A 19,854-nucleotide genomic window follows, 5' to 3' on the forward strand; every position below is an offset into this window, starting at 1 on the left:
CCCCAAAACAGAGATCCAAAGATTTGTGTTTTAAAAGGATTGGTTGTCATTGCAAAATGAAGGTTATTGGAATAGAAGGATTTGGAAAAAAAATTTCAAGTTAGAAATTCTGCTAGGCCCCTATGCAGCAGTAGAGGTTTGTTAAGTTTCTATTCCCCTTCCTCTGTTTCTCCTGTTACCTCAGTCTCAGATGCCCAGTGTGAAGGCCAGCAGAGCTAGAGTCTGCATATCCAAGATGCCTAATATGGGGTACAGCTGAGGTCTGGGACTGTTCTTTGAAAGCATATTAATTAACCTGAGTGATTTCACAGAACCAAATCTTACCAACTAACCCTTTAATTGAGAGCTGTTTAATCCTTTTATGTGATTATGCTAATTAGCCCTAAATTTCAGTCTGACAGTTTAGAGTTATCTAACAAATTGGCTAGAAAATCCTTTGTAATGTGATCTAAATAATTCTTGCTTTTGATCAATAGTCAAAACAGTTTAAAACCCCAAAGGTCATGCCCAAATTATTTAAAAAGCAGAAAAACAAACAAATATAACCTAGCATATTTCTACATCATTTTCAGAAATTTTTAATCACATCCTTACATTAATCAACTGATGCACTAAATGATGGTGACTTCCAGTAGCACTAAGGAATATTTTTTAAGTCATCAGCAGATTTCCATTCCTTCTGGATTTCCTTTTCTCAAAGCTGTTGAGATTATTCTTTTTCTCCTGCTTTTTTCTGTATAATAATGGTTCGGGTTTTGTTGTTGTTGTTGTTGTCGCTCACTGTAATGTTCATGAATCATTTCTTTATGTATTTTCCAGTAAAAACAAATATAAGGAAAATGTCCCCCCTTTACCTGCATTGCTGGACTTCTGTGCATGTTGGATGCAAGTGTCTCGTACGAATACAAGTGTGTGTGTCAAGCTCAGCCCTGTATGACTGTGCACGCCTGCTGAATATTTTCATGCTCTCATATGTCAGCACACTAGCATCAGAAAGCCATCCTCATTCATCAAGAGGCCCTCCACCAGCACATCCTAAACCTAATCCATGCCTCTGCTTGATGCAGATGCTATCATGGAATGAAGGGTTGTCCTCTCTTCTCGTGACGGTTCCCCTTCAGGACAGGATGTGTGAAAGTAATAACCACAGATCATAAAGTTCTGTATCCTGTCACTGTCTAAAGTCTTTCACAGCAGGAAATCCTTTCCCAGGAGGATAGGCAATCTAGCTCTCTGCTGTTTGAGTATATTCTTAGATGTCCCTCCTCCCCAGGGAGCCAAGCTTCCTCCTTCCTGTCATGTGATCTATCCATTTTCATCCTCTTGCTACATCTTCTTCATGCATGTTCCAGGCTCCTTTTTTTTTTTAAATAGATAAGCAAATCGGAACTGAACTTTATAACCTTTTTTTGTCTCCCTTGTCTCCCTTTTTTTATACTCCTTTTAGGCCAGAATGGAGTCTTTGAACCGACCTTACACTTCACTTATGCCCCCTTTGTCCCCACAAACTAAGACAGTTGCCCCCTACACTGCTTCACAGCCATCCCCGCCTCTCCCACCCCCTCCCCCGCCTCCACCGCCCCCTCCACCCCCTCCGCCACCCCCTCCACCCCCTCTCCCCAGCCAGGCTGCACCTTCTTCAGTTTCAGCAGCCACAATGTTTGTCAAATACAGTACAATAACCAGGCTGCAGAATGCATCTCAACATTCAGGACCTCTCTTTAAACCCTCACCACCCCTGGTGACACAGCAAATGTCAGCAGCGTCACAGTCGGGAAAACCTCAGCTGCTGGTGCCTCCTAATGGGGTAGTTCCCCCTCCTCCTCCTCCACCCCCACCTCCTACCCCAGGATCAGCTATGGCTCAGTTAAAACCAGCCCCATGTGCCCCAACAGTCCCTCAGTTCAACCCTCCACCCCCACCTCTGAAAATCCATCAAGTGCAGCAGAATGTTGTTCAGGCTACTCCTCCTGTTCCTGCACCCCCACCTCCCCCTCCTGTTCCTGCACCCCTACCTCCTCAAGCCCCTCCCAAACCCCTGGTGACTCCCCCACCAACCAGTACCAAAACCGCATCACCGACTGTGATACAAACCCCACTCCCTGTGCCCACCCCTCCAATTCCCCCAGCAAAAAAGCAGCCAGTTTTTCCCATTTCCCAGATTCCACAATCTCCTCCTGCTCTTCCTGGTCCAGTTCCCCCACCGACATTACCCAAACAGAGCTTCTGTGTAAAACCACCTCCTTCCCCGCAATCTCCAGTGCCATCTGTTGTGAAGCAGATAGCCAGCCACTTCCCACCTCCCCAGCCCCTCCTCCATCAGAGCCTCAGCCTTTAAAGCCTGTGCCATTGAGCGTGACACCACAATCTCCCCCTGCTGTGAAAGCCAAGCCCAAGTGGCAGCCCGGCTCTGTGCCGTCCCCTGACTTTCCTCCACCTCCCCCTGAAAGCGTCCTTGTATTTCCGCCTCCACCAGCATCAACACCAGGGCTCTCTCCTGCCCCTGATAAAATTGGATCTCCAGCCAAAAAGACCACCAGCAAGACTTCTAGTCCAGGGGGAAAGAAACCACCCCCCACACCACAGCGAAACTCCAGCATCAAATCTAGCAGCTGTGCAGAATATCAAGAGTCCAAAAGACCTTCAGTGGACAGCCTTGTTAGCAAATTTGCACCCCCCTCAGAACCTTCAGGGTCTCCCAGCAAGGAGACTCCACCTCCTCCTGCAGCTCTGCCAAAACCTGGAAAACTCAGTCTCTCTGGAGTCACTCTACCTGTAGTTCTGCAACAAGGAAGCATTTCAGCAAAAGTACCTGTTATGAGTGGACCTGGTAAGGACTCGGTGGTAGAATTTCCTTCTCCTCCTTCAGATTCTGACTTTCCACCTCCTCCACCTGAAACAGAGCTTCCTCTACCACCAGTAGAGATTCCGTCAGTATTTTCAGGAAACACTCCTCCGAAAGTGGCTGTCGTTAACCCTCAGCCACAGCCATGGTCCAAAACATCAGTGAAGAAAGCCCCTCCTCCCACGAGGCCCAAACGGAATGATAGTACCCGCCTCACACAAGCTGAAACCCCCGAGCAGCAGGTGACTGCCACAGTCGTTCCACAAGTGCCCACTTCTCCCAAGTCCGGCCTTAGCGTCCAACCTGGATTCTTGGCTGATTTAAACAGGACACTGCAGCGGAAGTCCATCACCCGGCACGGCTCTCTCTCTTCTTCCCGAATATCCAGAGCAGAGCCAACTGCCACCATGGACGACATGGCATTACCTCCTCCGCCCCCTGAACTGCTCTCTGATCAACAGAAGGCCGGCTACGGAGGTAGCCATATCTCAGGATATGCAACATTGCGGAGAGGGCCGCCTCCTGCTCCCCCTAAAAGGGACCAGAACACCAAGCTCTCTAGAGACTGGTAGTTACCACAGGATTCTGGATAATTCTTCAGTCAGCTAATCTAACCTATACATTCAGGTGTTCAGCACCTCCTTGTCTGATAGATAATGTGATCCAAATGGTATTCAGCTGTAGCTAGGGGTAATTGTATACATTCCCCCTCCCCATCCCCCATACTTAGTCCAAAATGGGTTGTGTGTTTTGGGGAGGGGGTGCGAAGGGGATATGTGTGTGTGTCTTATTATCCCTTGATGTTCCTTTTTTTCTGTCACGTGGATTGGACCAAAAATCTCTTTCTTTTCTGCATTTGAGGTATTTTGTAGTGTCTGTCCATGTGCAATGAGACTCCATTTGTGCATGTCTTAAAATATATATTGAGTAGGTCTATAATGGGACATTTCTCACAATTATAAAAGACAACCAGAATGTTTGGTCTATCTAGATTGTTTGAGTCTTCACTTCCAAGCATAGGGAAGGGGCATTTCAAGCCAGGAAAAGCTCAATATCTGAAGAGTGATAACAATACTAGGACAGTATGTGACTAGCTACTTAGAATATAGACATGAGAAAACCAAAACATTCTGGCTGTAAAAACTTAAAGAAAACAGAAATTGTTTGGTGATCTGGAGTAAAATAAATTTCTGCCACAAGTAGTCTTCTAGAATGTGGCATTGTGTCCCTGAGAAAATAAGGGACAAATTACCTGTTAATAAGCAGTTAGTTCATTTTACTGTTAACCAGAAATACCATTTCAGTCCCTTAAGTTTCTTGAGTTTTTCCTTGAATTTCCTTGAGCTTTTAATCAAGTTTGGTTCCATGTCTCTTTGTTTTGATTCATGCGGATATTCATGTCTAGTACCAACCACCTAATGATGTTATGTTCCAGGATACCAGCTGTCCTTTACACTGTGTGCTTTCTGTACTGCACATCTCTGCACAATGTGTACACACATTATACAAGTATCTCATTGCCCAGAAAACATCTCTAGGGAGAATAAATACCTCGTACGTTTCTGCTGCTCTCCCTAGCAGGGAGTTAATTGAAGCCTCTAGTTCTTTGTCCTTCGCGGCATTAATGAGTGCATAAATCCACACACACATTTGGTATCTTACGTGGAACCTGAGAATTATCATTAGACTTCAGAAGAGGAGGGGAAAGAACCCAAATCAGAATCCTGTCTTTATCCAGCTTATCCAGCTACCAGAGAGTTTGACTGGAATGTCAAATTATGTGTACTCAATATTGATCACCTGTTGTGCGCGTGCAGCACAGCATGAAATCATAGTGGAACAACTCCAGATCTAGTGGTGTTTTCCTAGCTAATATTGTTCCATGTCAGTTTTTTACTGGGAGGGAGGGAGGGAGGGAGGGAGGGAGAGAGATAGACATCAGAAATCCTGTCATGTCACCTTGATCTTGGGGAGTGGGAGGAGCTGCTTTACACAGAACACTGCAACCTGCCCAGCAAGCATGAGCAAATGGATATCAGTGAAGAAAAGATGGTCATATTTGTAAAGATGAAAATGTCAAGACTGTGACCCTAAGGAAGAAGGAATCCAAATAATAGTCGTCTAGTGGGAATAAGAAAAGATTGAGCAATTTTCACCAAAAAAAAAAATCTAGGGTAAAAACTTTGCCCCATTAGAAAGCAGTGCACCCTAAAGAGAGAGTGAAGAATGAAATGAAAGTAAGCAGCACCTCCATTATCACATCACCTTTCTCCTGTGTTCATATAGTTTGAGCAATAAGACCATTGTGCATTTTAAAGCAATGCTACTTTAAAAAGCACTTTTTTTGTATTTTCAATTGTTCACAAAACTTCCTGTGTTTAACATTTATGTGCTTATGAAGTGTCCTTAAAAGCATTTGCATTGTTGATTCTGAAGCATACCCTGGTTTAGCCAGCTAACACCGCCTTTGAGAAGGTGAAACTATGCTATTGTCCATGGGTGCTGCTGTCATTTTCCACAGCCTTCTACCTGCAGTTTTGTATCGGAAGGAACACATGCCCTACCAACCTCTTCTCTGAGGTGGAAGTATTAAGAAAAGGAATCCAGATATTTATTTAGTACTGAGTTTAGCTGCGATGTCAGACTTCTGTGAAGTTGGACAGAGGCCTATTTTTTCCCTATGAAAAATCAGATCTCTTCTTTCCTTCCTTGGGCCTCCAAAGTTTTTCTAGGACAATTATGGTTTGGACAAGACTTTTAAGAAATAATATTGATTCATTGTTCCCTATTAGATTCATTAGAATTCCCAACTTTTTCTGCCTCTTTGTTGAAGGCCAATAATTGTCACTTATTTTCCCTTGAGGCCAAGGACTCTCTGAATGAACAGTAATGGAAGTTTTTGGAGGCAGACCTTTGGTAAGGAAGCAAGGAATTAGGAATGATTTTTTTGGGCAATCTTCGGTTGAACATGTAGTCATTTGTGTCTTTGAGAAAAATATAAATATAATACAGACTATCAGCTTAAGATTTATGTGTTTTCTTAGTGGATGCAGGAAACAACTGAATTATAAACCAAAATAGAAGTTCTAGTATACTCTTTGAGGGCTGAGATTATTCTTCCAGAAGGTTTTGTTTTGGTTTTTTTGCTGCTGATATTTTTAAATCTTTTTTTGCCCAAGGGGTTTTTGGGGAAAGATTAGGGGTTCTTTAAAAAAACCCTCAAACCTTTGATTTTGGGTATTTCTGTAGCCATTCCTTTTTCTCTGTAGGTTCAGGGAAATATATGTACTGCCAGATGACACTAGTACTGTGCCTTCCTTTCACTGCCTCTGCTGACAGTTCTGATCCAGCATCCTTTTTCCAGACCAAGGAGAGAAAGCTGGAAATCTGGCTTGGCAGCATTAACTCCAAGGACCTCAAATAGTTCAGCTTTAAATTACTGCTTGAGATAGCAGTGCAAATTGGTGGTTATTACATGTACTAACCTGCTTATCACCTACAAACTGTACCATTAAGTTTGAACGACAGCAGGATCAGTTCTCTATCTGGTACTAATGTAACTTATGTGGTGTTTTTTTTTAACTTAAGCATGTTAATGTAAATATTAAAATATTCAGAGGATACAATGGAATCTGGTTTTGGAAATCAGCACCATAATTTTCCCAGTGTGGCCCTCGGTCAGTGGAGGGAGGTATTCTGGTTTCTCTATCCCTCTATTTGAGGCCAGTGATTATTGGAAGGTTGCTCTATAGCTCACTATCAGGTTATAATTTGCAAGTTGTTGCTTTTTAAAGTGAGAAAAATGAGTCTGAAACAACTTACTAGAGAAGAGGGAAATGTTGAGCTGCGCCTTAACAATCACTGGCACTTGATTGTTCTTAAAATCCCTTGTGCATTTTTGGCTCTCTTTGATTCCAGAGAGTGGTGGTCCTAATTGTCCCTTTCTAGGAGTAGATTTGCTAAGAGCCAGGCTATGATCCAAACTTGAAAACACTCCTTGGTGACGTCATTCTTGAATGATATTATGCCTAGAATGGATCTGTTAATTTATTGTCTGCAGTGAGTTCTTACAAAGCAAACGTGCAAGAAATATTCAGGGAAAGTGATGGCAAGGAAGATGGGGACCTAATGTAGCACGGCCTTCCTCTTCATGAATGATTGCAACTGCCACAACCTAGTACTGAAGTATATAAATGCCTTTAATTACATTTAGTTTAAGTTAGCCAGTAGCTACTTTTGAGCTTCTTTTTCCCCAGCTGAAGAAAGAGTGAGGGGAAAGCCTTTTTCCAAAAGCTCTAGCCAAATTTTACTAGGTTCCTGAGAGAAACATGGGTTTTCCCACCTGTCCATGGCACATTATTCCCTCTAACCACCCCTCCCCCCCAAAAAAAAGAATTTCCTTTCATGGTTATACACTTATTTTAAAATTTAAGCAGTTTGATTATAGCAAGTGAACCATCCTGTGAACCTCTACTGTGCAGATGTGCCTCTAATTCAGCAACCTAAACATTTGACTTTAGATAAAAGATAAGAAAGCACTGATTTCACAACGGGATTCCTTTAAATAAAAACAACTTTCCGATGAATGCATTGATTGTGGCAAGGATACATCTGTACTCTTTTCTAAGAAAATTACTTGAGACTGTGCCCAATGAATAATACGAAAACTGTCTTCCACTAGAGATGATGGATAATAATCCTTTAGTAAGAATACGTCCTTCATTGAACTCCAAAGAAAGAGAAAATTTGAATTTTCATCTACCCAAACTGTTTGCCATGTTCATGTACTACAGTACATGGCTGCCCATTAGCATGTAAGAAATGTAAATTCGTGTCTACATAACCAAGAGTACAAAAATAATTACATCTAAAGAAAAAAATTGACCTCACACTGAATGTGTAAAAAAAAAAATCTTGATTCGTTTGAGCTTCTTGGATGAAGTTGTGTGCCAAAATACTAACAAGATTTACTGTATACCTTGAACTCCTTGGAGGAACGACATTCTAGAAATCAGTTAAGTAGATTAACTCATAATGGCTGATGAAAGGAAGGTATATGTTGTCCAGGCATAGCAAAAGTGAAACCATGGCTATTTCAGTAGATGTAAACATCCCCCCAAATGGAATGACTTCAGCCATGAATGTTAGTAGATGAGTTCAGGGCTGTCTACCAAAGATGTATTACGTGTTAGGAAAGCCACGTAAAAGGTAAAAAGTATTGCATCTGGAAAAGATGATCAGCACAGAAGTATAAACCATGCTTTGAAAATGGACATTTGGACGGTGTTTGTTTCCATAAGTAATTTGTCATGAATAACTAAATCTATTAGCTCTTCTTTTATTCTTTGAGTTTAAAGAAAATCACAGTTCAATTAAATTTCTTCTTATTTTTCTAACCTTATTAAGGACTGGCATTTGGAATAGTTTAACATAATATTTGTAAACTTACATTTCAATCGTAATCACTCCCCCAAAATATTTTTTATCTCTTAAAAAAATCCTCAAGAAACGAGTGTTAAGTAGAATATTTCCCATGGTTTTGCAGCTTCATTTTGTTAACAGCCATTAATGGAATTCTGTACAGAGATGCACATTAAAAGTCATTAGTCTGTGCAAAGCGTGTACTAGATGTAAATACATTCATGTTTACCGCTTTTTAAAGAAATTGCACCTTTTATCTTTAAATGGGATTGCCTCCCCCATTTCCTATTCCTCCCTCACCCCAAACCCTTAACCCCTATTCAGGAGGAGGGGGAGGAGGCTCTTAGAAACTCTAACTTCTACAGTTTGGGAGGGCTTTGCCATATATAAATATATAAATATATATGTATGTATAAATATACTTTTTTAAGCATGGGAGAGAGGACAAAAGGAACTGCATTATAAAAGTACCCAATATACAAAAGAATATGCACAATTCAATAAGGATGTAGTTAAATTCAATATTTTTTTGTCTTGTCTTTTGCATAACTGTATGCTCTTATTTCATAATGTGCCTTGCTCCCTGATTGTGTGAAATTATAGAGAGATATATTCAGTACTACTGACCATGTTTTCATTATACTGCTGGATTAAGTTATTTTACTGAGTCACTCTCTTGCCAATTATTGTTAGTAAACTATTGTAATGGCTTAGGATGGTGGTCATGAGGTCAGTGTAAATTTTTTTCATTTACATGTTTCCATTATGTAAGTTTACTGAAACCTTAATAAAATATTGGCTTCATCTATATGTGGGTTTTTTTTCCCCCTCAAGCTGATCTGCAAATGTTCACTTTCCTAAGTGGCCAAACAACTGCTCTTTCTTCTTATACCATGATTCTAAATAGCCCATTTTTCGTCAAGGATTATTTTTTTGCTTTTCTCAGGACCTAATAAGCATGCCAATAACAGGTTGAGACTAAACGTAAATGGACATTCTGGAACAGCAGCAGTCCCTTGAGTCAATTTTTTTTCCTAACGTTGTTTAGGGGCAGATGAGAGAAAGGCAATGAGGGGAACCACTCAACATTAGAAAAGGTGAGCCTATTAATTTTGGACTTATATCAGGGCTTCTTAAACTTTGTCCACTCATGACCTTTTTTCTAGTTTCAGCAGCCTTTGTTGGCTTGCATGGCCTGAGGGCATGAGCAGTGCAAATTGCACCTACTTTGTGTTCAGAATCCAGGCTGCAGTGAAGTTGTGTGATGCAATACGGAGACAAGTGCTGCCAGAAACCCAGAAACACCTCAGATTCATTATGTGTTTGATTTTTAATTAGTTTTTAGTCACTGAGCATTCAGAACTCTTTGACTGTTGTCATGGGGTCGCAACCTCAGTTTAAGAAGTGCTGCACTAGGCTGAGTGCTAAGCCCTCAACATCACTGACTTACAGAAAGGAATTTTATTTGAAAAATGCTTTCATGTACTTGTGTCTTATTAGTTTTCTCTTTATTTATACAAGCAAATTGACCATGCTACCTTCTTCAACAGCAAAACCGTTAACATTTTCCCAACTTTTGTCAGCTAGAGGATCATACTTTTAAGGCGAGAACAAACTACAGTCATCTAGTCCATCATTTTTAAGACAAAGAAACTGAGACCCAAAGACATTACTTGAATTAGACAGCCAAGAGTCAAATAAGATTGTCTAGTACTCTCATTGGAAAGAGAACTTTGTGATCTTCAAAGAAAAGAATGAATGACTGGCCAGCACTCCAATGCTGTAGGCACCAGTTAAACCAATAAACTCAGAGCCTTCTGGTTTTACACATGAGCCTGAAAAGGGTATTCAGCCAGTTTTACACATGAGTGAATAACATTTAGAACAATGGTTAGATGACATCCAGAGTCACATAGCTACCAAGTGTCAAACAGAATTTGAATTCAGGTTCTTCCTGACTCTCACTGGCTTGTAAAGGTATTCAGACAATTGTGTGTGACCCTGGGCCACGCTTCCACAAAATTAAAATGGAACGGATTAGAATATATGATCTACAGACCTATGAAGACAAGTGTAAGTCAGCCCAGGCTTGTCAATACTATCTCTCCTAAATATTCTCTTCCTCTGATAACCTAGACAGAAGCCTTTAAGTACAGATTTATGTAAACCTTTGAATACTTTTGAACACCAATTAAGAGCTGCTTTTGATATTTGTTAAGGAAGTGACAAGAGCTTAAAACTGGCAGCTTATACGTTTGACAGCATGTTAAGACAGATACAATTGCTAAGCAAGCAAATAAAGATACTGAAATTCTAAGTAGGTTAAATCATAGCAAGGGGAGAAGAGATAGATTGTTGCATGCTTAATAAACATTAAAACCAAATTTAGGAATACTGAAGTGTTAATGAGACGGAAATGATATTTTAGCACAAAGGTTAGTCAGTTACATGATGCTTTAATTCCCAGAATATATTTTGGGCATACTGCTGTTGGCCCTGCTCAGCTTTTGGTTTTGGGGTCTTTATTCAACCTTATTTTATATACTATAACTAAAAACAAGGCTGGACAGCACACCAGAAGATGGGTTAGGACTACAAAGCTAGACAACTAGGGGAAGAGCTGTCTAGGGATGTGAGGAGACCTATTCCTATATGGCAGGAAAAGCCATATAATCAGTCCCTTTATTTAAGCATTTATTTGAGTAGATAAGGTAATCTGAATATACAAAGAGATTAAGGAGATAAAAAGTTTTTACTCTAGCCCAAACATTTCAGGACGTGATTCTGAAACCTCCATGGGGTTAAGTAGTGTTGAAAGACTCCAGAAGGTTCCTTTCAGAATTAATCTACGCTCCCAAGAGAAGTTTTCGTGAAGATATGAGCACAAGGCACAGTCTGGCTCCTACTAGTCTCCTTGACATCAAACTGGCTAACAATGCTCTGGGCCTTTGGGTCTTTCTCCATTGCCTAAAATGAATCTTCTCTTTCAATACCAGCTTAGGATTTACCTCCTCCATGGTTTTAGTTTTTAATGCTATCTCCCTTTTCAAAGATCTTGTGTATTTCTCTATGTCCATATAAACTCTCAGCAGGACTGAATGCTCTTGGGAGGACAGGAACTATATCACTTTTGTCTTCTGCCAACACATGGTACCATCTACATGAGAGATGCTTTAAGAATGTCTGTTGAACACTGGGGAGGGGAATCTAGACAATGGATTCTAGGAATCTAAAGTGAAGACAAAAAAAAATTTTAAGTCCCTAATTCTGCCATCGAAAAAATTTTTTTCCCCAAACCACTTCAGCCATCACTTTCAACACCTAATGTTTCAGGCTATAAAGATGTACGTTAAATAGAGCACCAGTTTCAATTCTGTCTATAAGGCTCAAAAGGTATCAGCTTCAAACAGATATATCCTATGTAATCATTATCTACTAGTCCATTATAGCATCTAGCTGGATGCCAAGAATTAATTGTCTACGTTGTAACACCTGTTTTTTGAGAATTTTATTGCCCACCTGATTTCACATCTCCAGCAGAATTAGGGATCTAAGACAGGAAAAGCATTTGAGTCAGTTTCCTCATTATAATTATAATTCACAAGTTTGGTGTGACTATCAGAGCATTCTGAAATTAGTAACTGCCACATAAATGAGTTATTAATATAGCCTGGTACATACCCAGCCATCACACCAGGAATGACAGAACCCCTAGTCTATAAAAGACCAATAACTGAAAGGGGGGGAAAAGGAATTTTCAACTTTATTAAAAGTAGTTTAAAGTGACATGCCAAGAATAATCCCCAAAATGTCCTTCATTTAGAGCCTCAGGCACCTTTTTTTTAATCTATTATGAAGTTAGAATGCTTGCACATCTCTTCCCCCAAATCCTTTAGAAACAGAATACTTTAAGGACAATCTGATCCCACTGAGGTTAAAATGGTTCCATTACAAGAATAAATACATTCACCAGTCACTTATGTGTGCTTTGTGGGTTTTTATTTAGGACTTAAAACAAGTTCTTAATACACAGCAACAGTTAATTCCAAGTACAATCTAAAAAAAATGTAAAAAGTTGATGTCCCCCTCATTTGGAGGCAGCGTAATGGCACACGTCCACTACACGTTACTCATAGCAGACAAGCTGCTCCCCGGAGTCCTCCGTGACTTATAACATTTCACTGCCACCACTACCTTCTCTCTGGGAGCTAAGAATACATCAATTGGACTAGTCAGCACTGCCAGAGCACAAATCACGGCCATCCTACTTGCAAACCCTATTTTTCTGTTGTTTCTTAAAAATGTACATGGACACAAGGTATGGTAGAAACTGTTTTTCCATAGAATTCTGAAGTTGCAAAAGACACTTCCATTTTAATGTGAAAATAAGCACTTCTGTGTGTTTTATTTATTTTTTACAAAAATGTTTCAAGATATTTAGCAAGGTTTATTTGCGTAAATAATCCATTTGTACACAGGTTGGCCCTGTCATATTTGTCAATTTTCATATCATTGTATGAGTTTCAATAAGAAATAGGAACAAATATTAGCAGAAAATAAACTTCAGCTATCAAGCACAATGCCTCTTTAGTGGATGGCTCTTTATAAGCCTCTCTTACAAGATTGCTGTGCAGTGCACCTCCCACTGCTAAAATACCATATAAAATGTGTTTGCAACATATGCCTTGTCAAGGAGAGAAGACTATTTGTACTAAATAGCAATTCACATTGAAGTACCATTTTTTAAAATTTCCATTTCGCTAATGAAGGTTGCACTCAGCACACTGATTTAATAATTCAAAGAGGAACTGTAAATAATACTCTAATGGCATTTATCAAAACATGGCCATTCTTTTTTCAAGTATCTTCCTAAAGACATCAAGTGGAACTCCAATGTTCTCACAGTTTTAAAGAAAAACATAGCATATTTAATCAAAACAGCATGGTATAGTGGAAAGACCACTGGACTGGGTGGCATGATTCTAGTCCTGGCTCTACCACTAACTAGCTGTAGGACCTTGAGCAAGTCACTTAATGTCCCTGGGCCTCAGTTTCCCCATCTGTCAAAGGAGGGGGCTGAACTAGATGACCTAAGGTCCCTTCTGGCTCTAATAATTTTTATGAATCTAAGTAAACCCATTTGGGGATGTTCCCCCCTTAACACCAGTGAAGGCAGAATTCCCAGCCAGTGAATTATGTGTAAACTGATGGAAATTAAATGCCTACCTTCCTAAATACTTAAGAGATTGCCTGCTACCCTCTACATAAGGCTGTTTTTAGTGTCATGGTGAGGCCAGGACACAACATGCTCTCTCCACTATAGAAATATGTGGTTAAGGACAATAGGAGAGGTATTCTATTTTGAAGGCAAGTGCTGGAATAAGAAAAAGTTTAAAACACAAAAAAAGTACACATAATCTCCTACCTCACCAGAACTAAAATTTCATTAAGTTGCCTTTTTTTTTTCAGGAAGTAGTAAGACACTGATGAAATAACTGAAAAATTACCACCACAGCTACATGAATGCTATCATTATAAAGATGAAAGAAACTCTGGTAAATTATTAAACAAAATCAGAAAGGGGCAGGGGGTATCCTTCTGTGTGGTAACACAGAATCAGTCCCTCAGAAGCATGACATCAATACCAGCTGCCCGCTTACCCTAACTAAATTGCCAGAAACAAGGACCACAGAGGGAAATAGAAACAAAGCAGCCAAGCAATAGAAAATACTGCTGAACTAGACACGAGGAGGCTCATCTTTATCAATCCAACAGCAGGCTAAGCCTTGCAACATCCTCAATTGGCACTTTTATTTTAAAGTTTAGGTCATCTTCACCCTAAGGCTATAGAATAAGGAAGTGTATTTTCATTCATATCTCCATGGAAATGAAACACCAAAAGAGGAACAGCCACATTGGGCTCTTTTGGGGATGAGAAAGGGGGAAGGTAAAACCAAATATAATCAAGGAAAACATGATTCCATAGGGAAAAGGTTCAGTTTTGATTGTGATCCTAGAACACACTTCATTATGGACCACCGGGATGGCACTCCCCTCATCTCTAGTGACAACATTGCTTGAGGGCTGGTCAGTAGCTTTTGGACTGGGATCACCTTTGCTGCAGCATTCTGCACTGTTTCTCAAATTTAAGTTTTTCCAAGCTTTTTTAAAGTTATTTTTTCAATTGGACAAAAGGGGGAAACTTACAAATGATAAAATTGGAAACAGCACCTTCACTATTAGTAGCATGCAGTCTATGAAATATTACATACATTAAATTCTCCAATTACTCTGGGTTTTGATCACATAGAATCCTCCCTAGACAAGCTATAGAATTTTAAACTGTACAAAATAAAAAATATGCATGAAATCCAACAGTTGGTTTTGTTTTGTTTTTTACACATCAGTACTGAATACAGCAAAAAACGGCAGCAATTGACCCATGGACTCCCTCCACAGTGACTCTACAAGATGAAAAACTTCACAAATGTCATCAGCAGATAGCAAAGAAAGCACTTGTCCAAGAAACAAAATCCATTCCTAGAGAAAACCCTAAGCTTATTTATCTCTGAAAGCCTAGCTCAGCTGACATCTGTTTCTGTAACTGAATTTGATGAGCTGTCAAAATTACCTTTTGGACTTCAAAAATGTGTCTGCTTTGTGAACCCACTAAGCACTCTGAAGCAGAAAATCCAGCACGTATGAGTAGATACTGGGAATAAATAGTTTAAGGAATATATCTTTTAAACTAAGATATATACCCAGTACTAACCACCACCACCACTCCACCTCTCCCTGCACCCCCCACAAAAAAATCTTAGGCACATCAATCTACTTCAGGCAGTAAAAGAGAGTCTTAGCTTATCTTAGAGTCAGCCAGAGATTGGTTTTAAAAAGGAAATAAGAGGCTCAAAGAGATCCCAGTGCTAATGTTGAGAAAAAAAGATTTTTGGTCAAGTTTGCTTAATAAGAGTGCTCAGGCACAAGTGAGTAAGCTGGTGAGAACTAATATAGGATTCCCAGCTGTTAGAAGACCTGAAAACATGATCATAAAATGGCTGTGGAAAAGAGGCAGGGTGGAGTTGTTTTTTGTTTTTTAAATAAAAGAAATGTATATAGCTGGACCTCAGTTAAAATTTTAAAGAAGCTCTATGGTCAAAGACCTGAATCTCCTTTCATGCTAACACACCCTACTCACCTGTCAATTCAAGTACACTAAACCTTGCTGTTCTGTCAGCATAAGACCGCTCAACACTGTGCACACCTTGACCTAGCCTGGCCTAACTCAATTCTGTCCAAGTATCTAGAACCCTGGTCGATAGCACCAGGGTGAACTGAACTGGTCCCCTTAGTAGATCATTTCTTATTCAGGACTAACATCCCCTACCAGTATTTTGCTTCTTTGGAGATATTTTTAAATTAACTCTGTGGAAAAAATGAAGGTTAAAAATGTACTGTTCTTTTAAATCTGAGAGCTGAACTCCAAAGTTCTATTTGTTGTGTAGACACGAGTTAATAATTTCTGCTACAATCTCTGTTGAAGTTCCACTGGAAAGTTTAGCCCACATTAACTAGCAGCACCAGTACTTGACCTAAGCTTATTCCACTACTGCAATTTTAATCTTGGATAAATCTAAAGTGAAAAAATATTTTAATAGGAACATTTCCTATTTAATAGGAAATGTTCCTATTTAAGAGAAAATAAGGAATACCTTATTTTTCCAACTGAGCACAAGAGACTCAAGGGTTTTGTTCTGAGTTTTTGTTTTTTAAATTTTTTAATAAGCAGAAGGGGAAAGCAGCTTAGACAGTAGTACAGGTAAAGCTGGTCTTTGATGATCACAGAGAATAGCAATCCTTTAATTTCCACTGTGGAGACTTGCCAACAGACCTAAAAATTGCTTGTTCTTTCCAAATAAGACTAATAAGATTCAAATAAACATCTGCTCTGAAGTCAAAGCTTTAATGCTCAGAACAAAGTTTTCATCTTGACTGCTAATGAGAACACATGTCATTCAAATGTTAACTTAAAATCTTCAGGCTTGAAACTGAAGAAAATATAATGTCCATTTCACTACATCCTGTGCTCTGAGATGACTAACCCTTGTTACAAGAAGTCTGGATCGGTGGCAATGTAGTTTTCATCAGAATACTAAAGCAAATTTGTGGCACCAGTTAGGTAGCTTTAGAAGTCCCTAACACTTTCTAAACTTCATCATCTAAATGATTTAGGCTGACAGTTATCAAGAGATAAAAGTCAGTTTTGCATTCACTTGCTTCAGCCACAGAGTGCTAAGAAACTGCAAATTCTAATTGCATTAAACAAGTAACAAACAACCTGGAAAGCTTGTTATGTGAACTTTCATATAAGTTCTCCAGATGCTTCATCTTCAGGTGGAAGAAAAAAAGTGACTAAGATGCTCAATGGGTCATAAGGTTAACACCATGGCATTATCATCTTGGCATTTCTAACGCCAAGCACTAAAGCAAGGGAGAAAAACTCTGGGTTAGATAGGATTCCTGAGAGAGATCCTAGATTCTACCTCAGTCTTATTTTTGACGTTGTTTCAGTTACATATATAAATCATTTCATTTTCTACACACCCAGAGATGAATACGTCAGCTTATTTACTTCAAAGTGTTCAGCACAGCCACCACTAACCATCAGAAGATCCATTTGTTCATACCTAGGTCACTAACTTGCTTTTTTATAATAATTTTTAAGCCAAAACACATAAGTAGTTTTATTACAATTATCCTTATACTTCATCCATGAGTTCACGTGAGTTTATTCCCCAGAGCCTTGTGTAAATCTGGAAAGCCCTTAATAGTTCCTTTTGATCTCAGTACATCGTCAGTCTTCACTCGGAATAATGCATGATGGACTCCACGTAATTCCCTGGGAAAAGCCCAGTCACTCCATTCATGACTCCCTCATACCAACCATCATCATTCTTCTTGATGACATAAATGATAGCTCCTTCCTGAAATGAAAGCTCATCCTCTTTGTCTTTTGTGTAATCATAAATCGCAACAACTAGAAAAAAAACGAAAGTAAGAAAAATATATAGGAAGGAAAAAAAAACCACAACTGAGCATGTCAGCACAGGGAGTCTCTCTCTCTAAGTCACTCAAATAGCACAGTAATTTTCTAAAAGCAAATAAAAAAATGTTCTGCCTATGTGTTGATTACAGACTTAACAACTCAAAATGGCAGACTTAACATTTTAACCAGAAGAAACTTTAAGCTTCCCTAAAGTCTTCCTGGTTCAAAAATATCTCGTTATTAGGACCATTACAATGACATCATAAACATGTCCTGAGTCAGCTGATAAGCACTGATTAAGTGCCTACTACGTGACATTGTGCTAAGCACTGAAGTTACAAAAAGAAGCAAAAGACAGTCCTAGCCTTCAAAGAGCTCACAATCTAATTACAGATTTTATACTTTTTTTAGGGTGAAGTGTAATTATTTCAATTCTGCTTGAAAAGTCTTCTCTGATCACCCCATAGGATGCAAACATTACTCTCTATCACCCAACTTTTTCTTGACCTAACCTCAGCATCTTTGGTAACTTTAATAAAAACTTTCCTCAGTTGCAACTTGCATCTGCTCTGTATTATCTACTTCTCTTCCAATGCTTTGACACCACAAAAAAAATGCTGTTACATTTTGGTGTATGTGAGGACTTTCTTCTTTCTTTCAAATCTGCCTCTTTGAGGTACAAGCCTAGTAACAGAATCTCTGGGTCAAAGGGTATAGACATCTTTGCACTTCATGTGCATGATTCTTCACTGCTTTCTAGAAGGGATTCTCTACCTTGTCACAGCCCCACCGACAATGCGCTAGGGTGTGCTACATTCTAACAACACTCCTACACTTATTATATCCATCTTTTGTCATCTTGGGCAGAAACTGTTTCATTTCTACCTCTGAAACCCCAGGGCTCAGCAAAGTGCCAAGAAATAGTACTAACTTAATAAATGTTCACTGAATGAATGACAGGCTCCATACTAGCAGCGAGCACTATTGGCAAGATGCATTTCCTTGTTTTGTGCCTTGCCTGTTGTGATTGGTTATGGAACAATGTTACCTTGTTGTGTTCTATCAAGGAATTTCAAAATGTACTTAACACATGTATGGAAGAAACCAAATAGGAGAAGAGTCTTCAAAGCCATATTCTGCTCTACCACATCAAAATTAAATGAGGCAAAATCAGCCTTTAAGTGCAGAAACATGCAAAAAGCCAATTTTTTTTTAAAACAATAAGAAAAGGTAAGGAAAAAATTATCCACTTTTCATTTGTTGAAAACAATGAATGAGAGGGAAATGAGCATTTTTAGGAAGCAATTAATGTATATTCTTCTAAACTAGTTATAATCAAGACTAACCTTCTTTGAAATCTACTTGAATGTTTATATTTTATTCAGAGTAATATTGAAAAAGAAAAAAGAAAAGACTATTATACTTCTCTTATAATCTAGCTTCCAACTTCATTATCCCATTGAAACTGCTTTCTCCAAAATTACTAAAGATCTTTTAGCTGCCAAATCCACTGGCCTTTCCTCAGTCCTCATTTTCCTTAATCTCTCTGCAGCCTCTGACAGTATTGATTGCTCTTTCCTCAATACTGTTCTTTTGGGCTACCACTCTCTACTGCTTCTTCTCTTCCCTATCTCATCACTCCTAGGTCTTTTTTTGCTGGATCCTCTTCCAGATCATGCCCTCTAATCATAGGTGTCCCTCAGGGTTCTGTCCACATCCCCTGCTGACCTCATCAGCTCCCATGGATTCAGTTACAATCTGTATGCTGATGATTCTCAGACCTACCTCCCGCCCAAACTCTCTGCTGACCTCAGTCTCACATCTCCATCTGCCTTACAGACCTGTCAGACTTGATGACCAGCAGACATCTTAAACTCAACATGTCCCAAACCAAACTCATTGTCTTTCCCTCTAAATGCTCTTCCTCTCCTAACGTAGTATTTACTGCAGAGGATAACACCATCCTCCCAGTCTCTCGGGCTCACAACCTAGGAATCATCTTGGACTCCTCTCTGTCTTTCACTCTGCGTGCCCAATCTGTTGTCAAGGCTTATTGATTTCATCTTTGTAACATTTCTCCAACACCCCCCCTTCTCTCCTCTGACCCTGCCTGCGCTGTAGCACAGGCCCTCATTGCCTCATGCGTGGATAACTGCAATAGCTTGCTGATGGGTCTGCCTGCCTCAAGCTCTCTCCAGTCCAGTCCACCCTCCATACAACCACCAAAGTGATTTTCCTAAAGTGCACGTTTGATCATGTCATGTTCCACCCCATTTCCCATAAATTCCATTACCTCCAGGGGCATTTAAAGTCCTTTCCTACCTTTTCAATGTCCTACTCCTTATACTTGCATAAAAGACTATTTTACAGAGAATTCACACCAGGAAAGTGTTCACATGGAGGCCAGAAGACAGGATTACAAAGACACTCTCAAGGTCTCTCTGAAGAACTTTGGAATCAACTGTGAGACACGGGAGACATTGTCACAGGACTGCCCAGCATGGTACACCTCCATAAAAGAAGGTGCTGTGCTCTACGAGCA

At 39.6% G+C, this 19,854-nt stretch overlaps 2 protein-coding genes across 23 annotated transcripts in view; one reads left to right on the forward strand and one right to left on the reverse strand.

Moving 5' to 3' along the window:
- The window catches only part of RAPH1 (Ras association (RalGDS/AF-6) and pleckstrin homology domains 1), a 106,024-nt gene extending 96,950 nt beyond the window's left edge, over positions 1-9,074 (forward strand). Inside the window, 2 exon segments of the mRNA XM_020972854.2 lie at positions 1,448-2,300; positions 2,303-9,074. Of these exon segments, the coding sequence (XP_020828513.1) occupies positions 1,448-2,300; positions 2,303-3,417 (1,968 nt within the window). The 3' untranslated portion in view covers positions 3,418-9,074.
- Positions 9,075-12,243: 3,169 nt separating this feature from the next.
- Positions 12,244-19,854, reverse strand: part of ABI2 (abl interactor 2) — a 123,284-nt gene continuing 115,673 nt past the window's right edge. For all 22 annotated transcript variants that reach the window (XM_078147519.1, XM_078147514.1, XM_020972837.2 and 19 more), the window contains one exon: positions 12,244-17,303. In XM_078147519.1, the coding sequence (XP_078003645.1) occupies positions 17,128-17,303 (176 nt within the window). In that variant the 3' untranslated portion in view covers positions 12,244-17,127. The remainder of the gene's footprint in view (positions 17,304-19,854) is intronic.

The sequence above is a fragment of the Phascolarctos cinereus genome, unplaced genomic scaffold (assembly GCF_003287225.1).
Source record: "Phascolarctos cinereus isolate Bilbo 61053 unplaced genomic scaffold, phaCin_HiC Scaffold_7;HRSCAF=346, whole genome shotgun sequence".
NCBI classification, from domain to species: Eukaryota; Metazoa; Chordata; class Mammalia; order Diprotodontia; family Phascolarctidae; genus Phascolarctos; species Phascolarctos cinereus.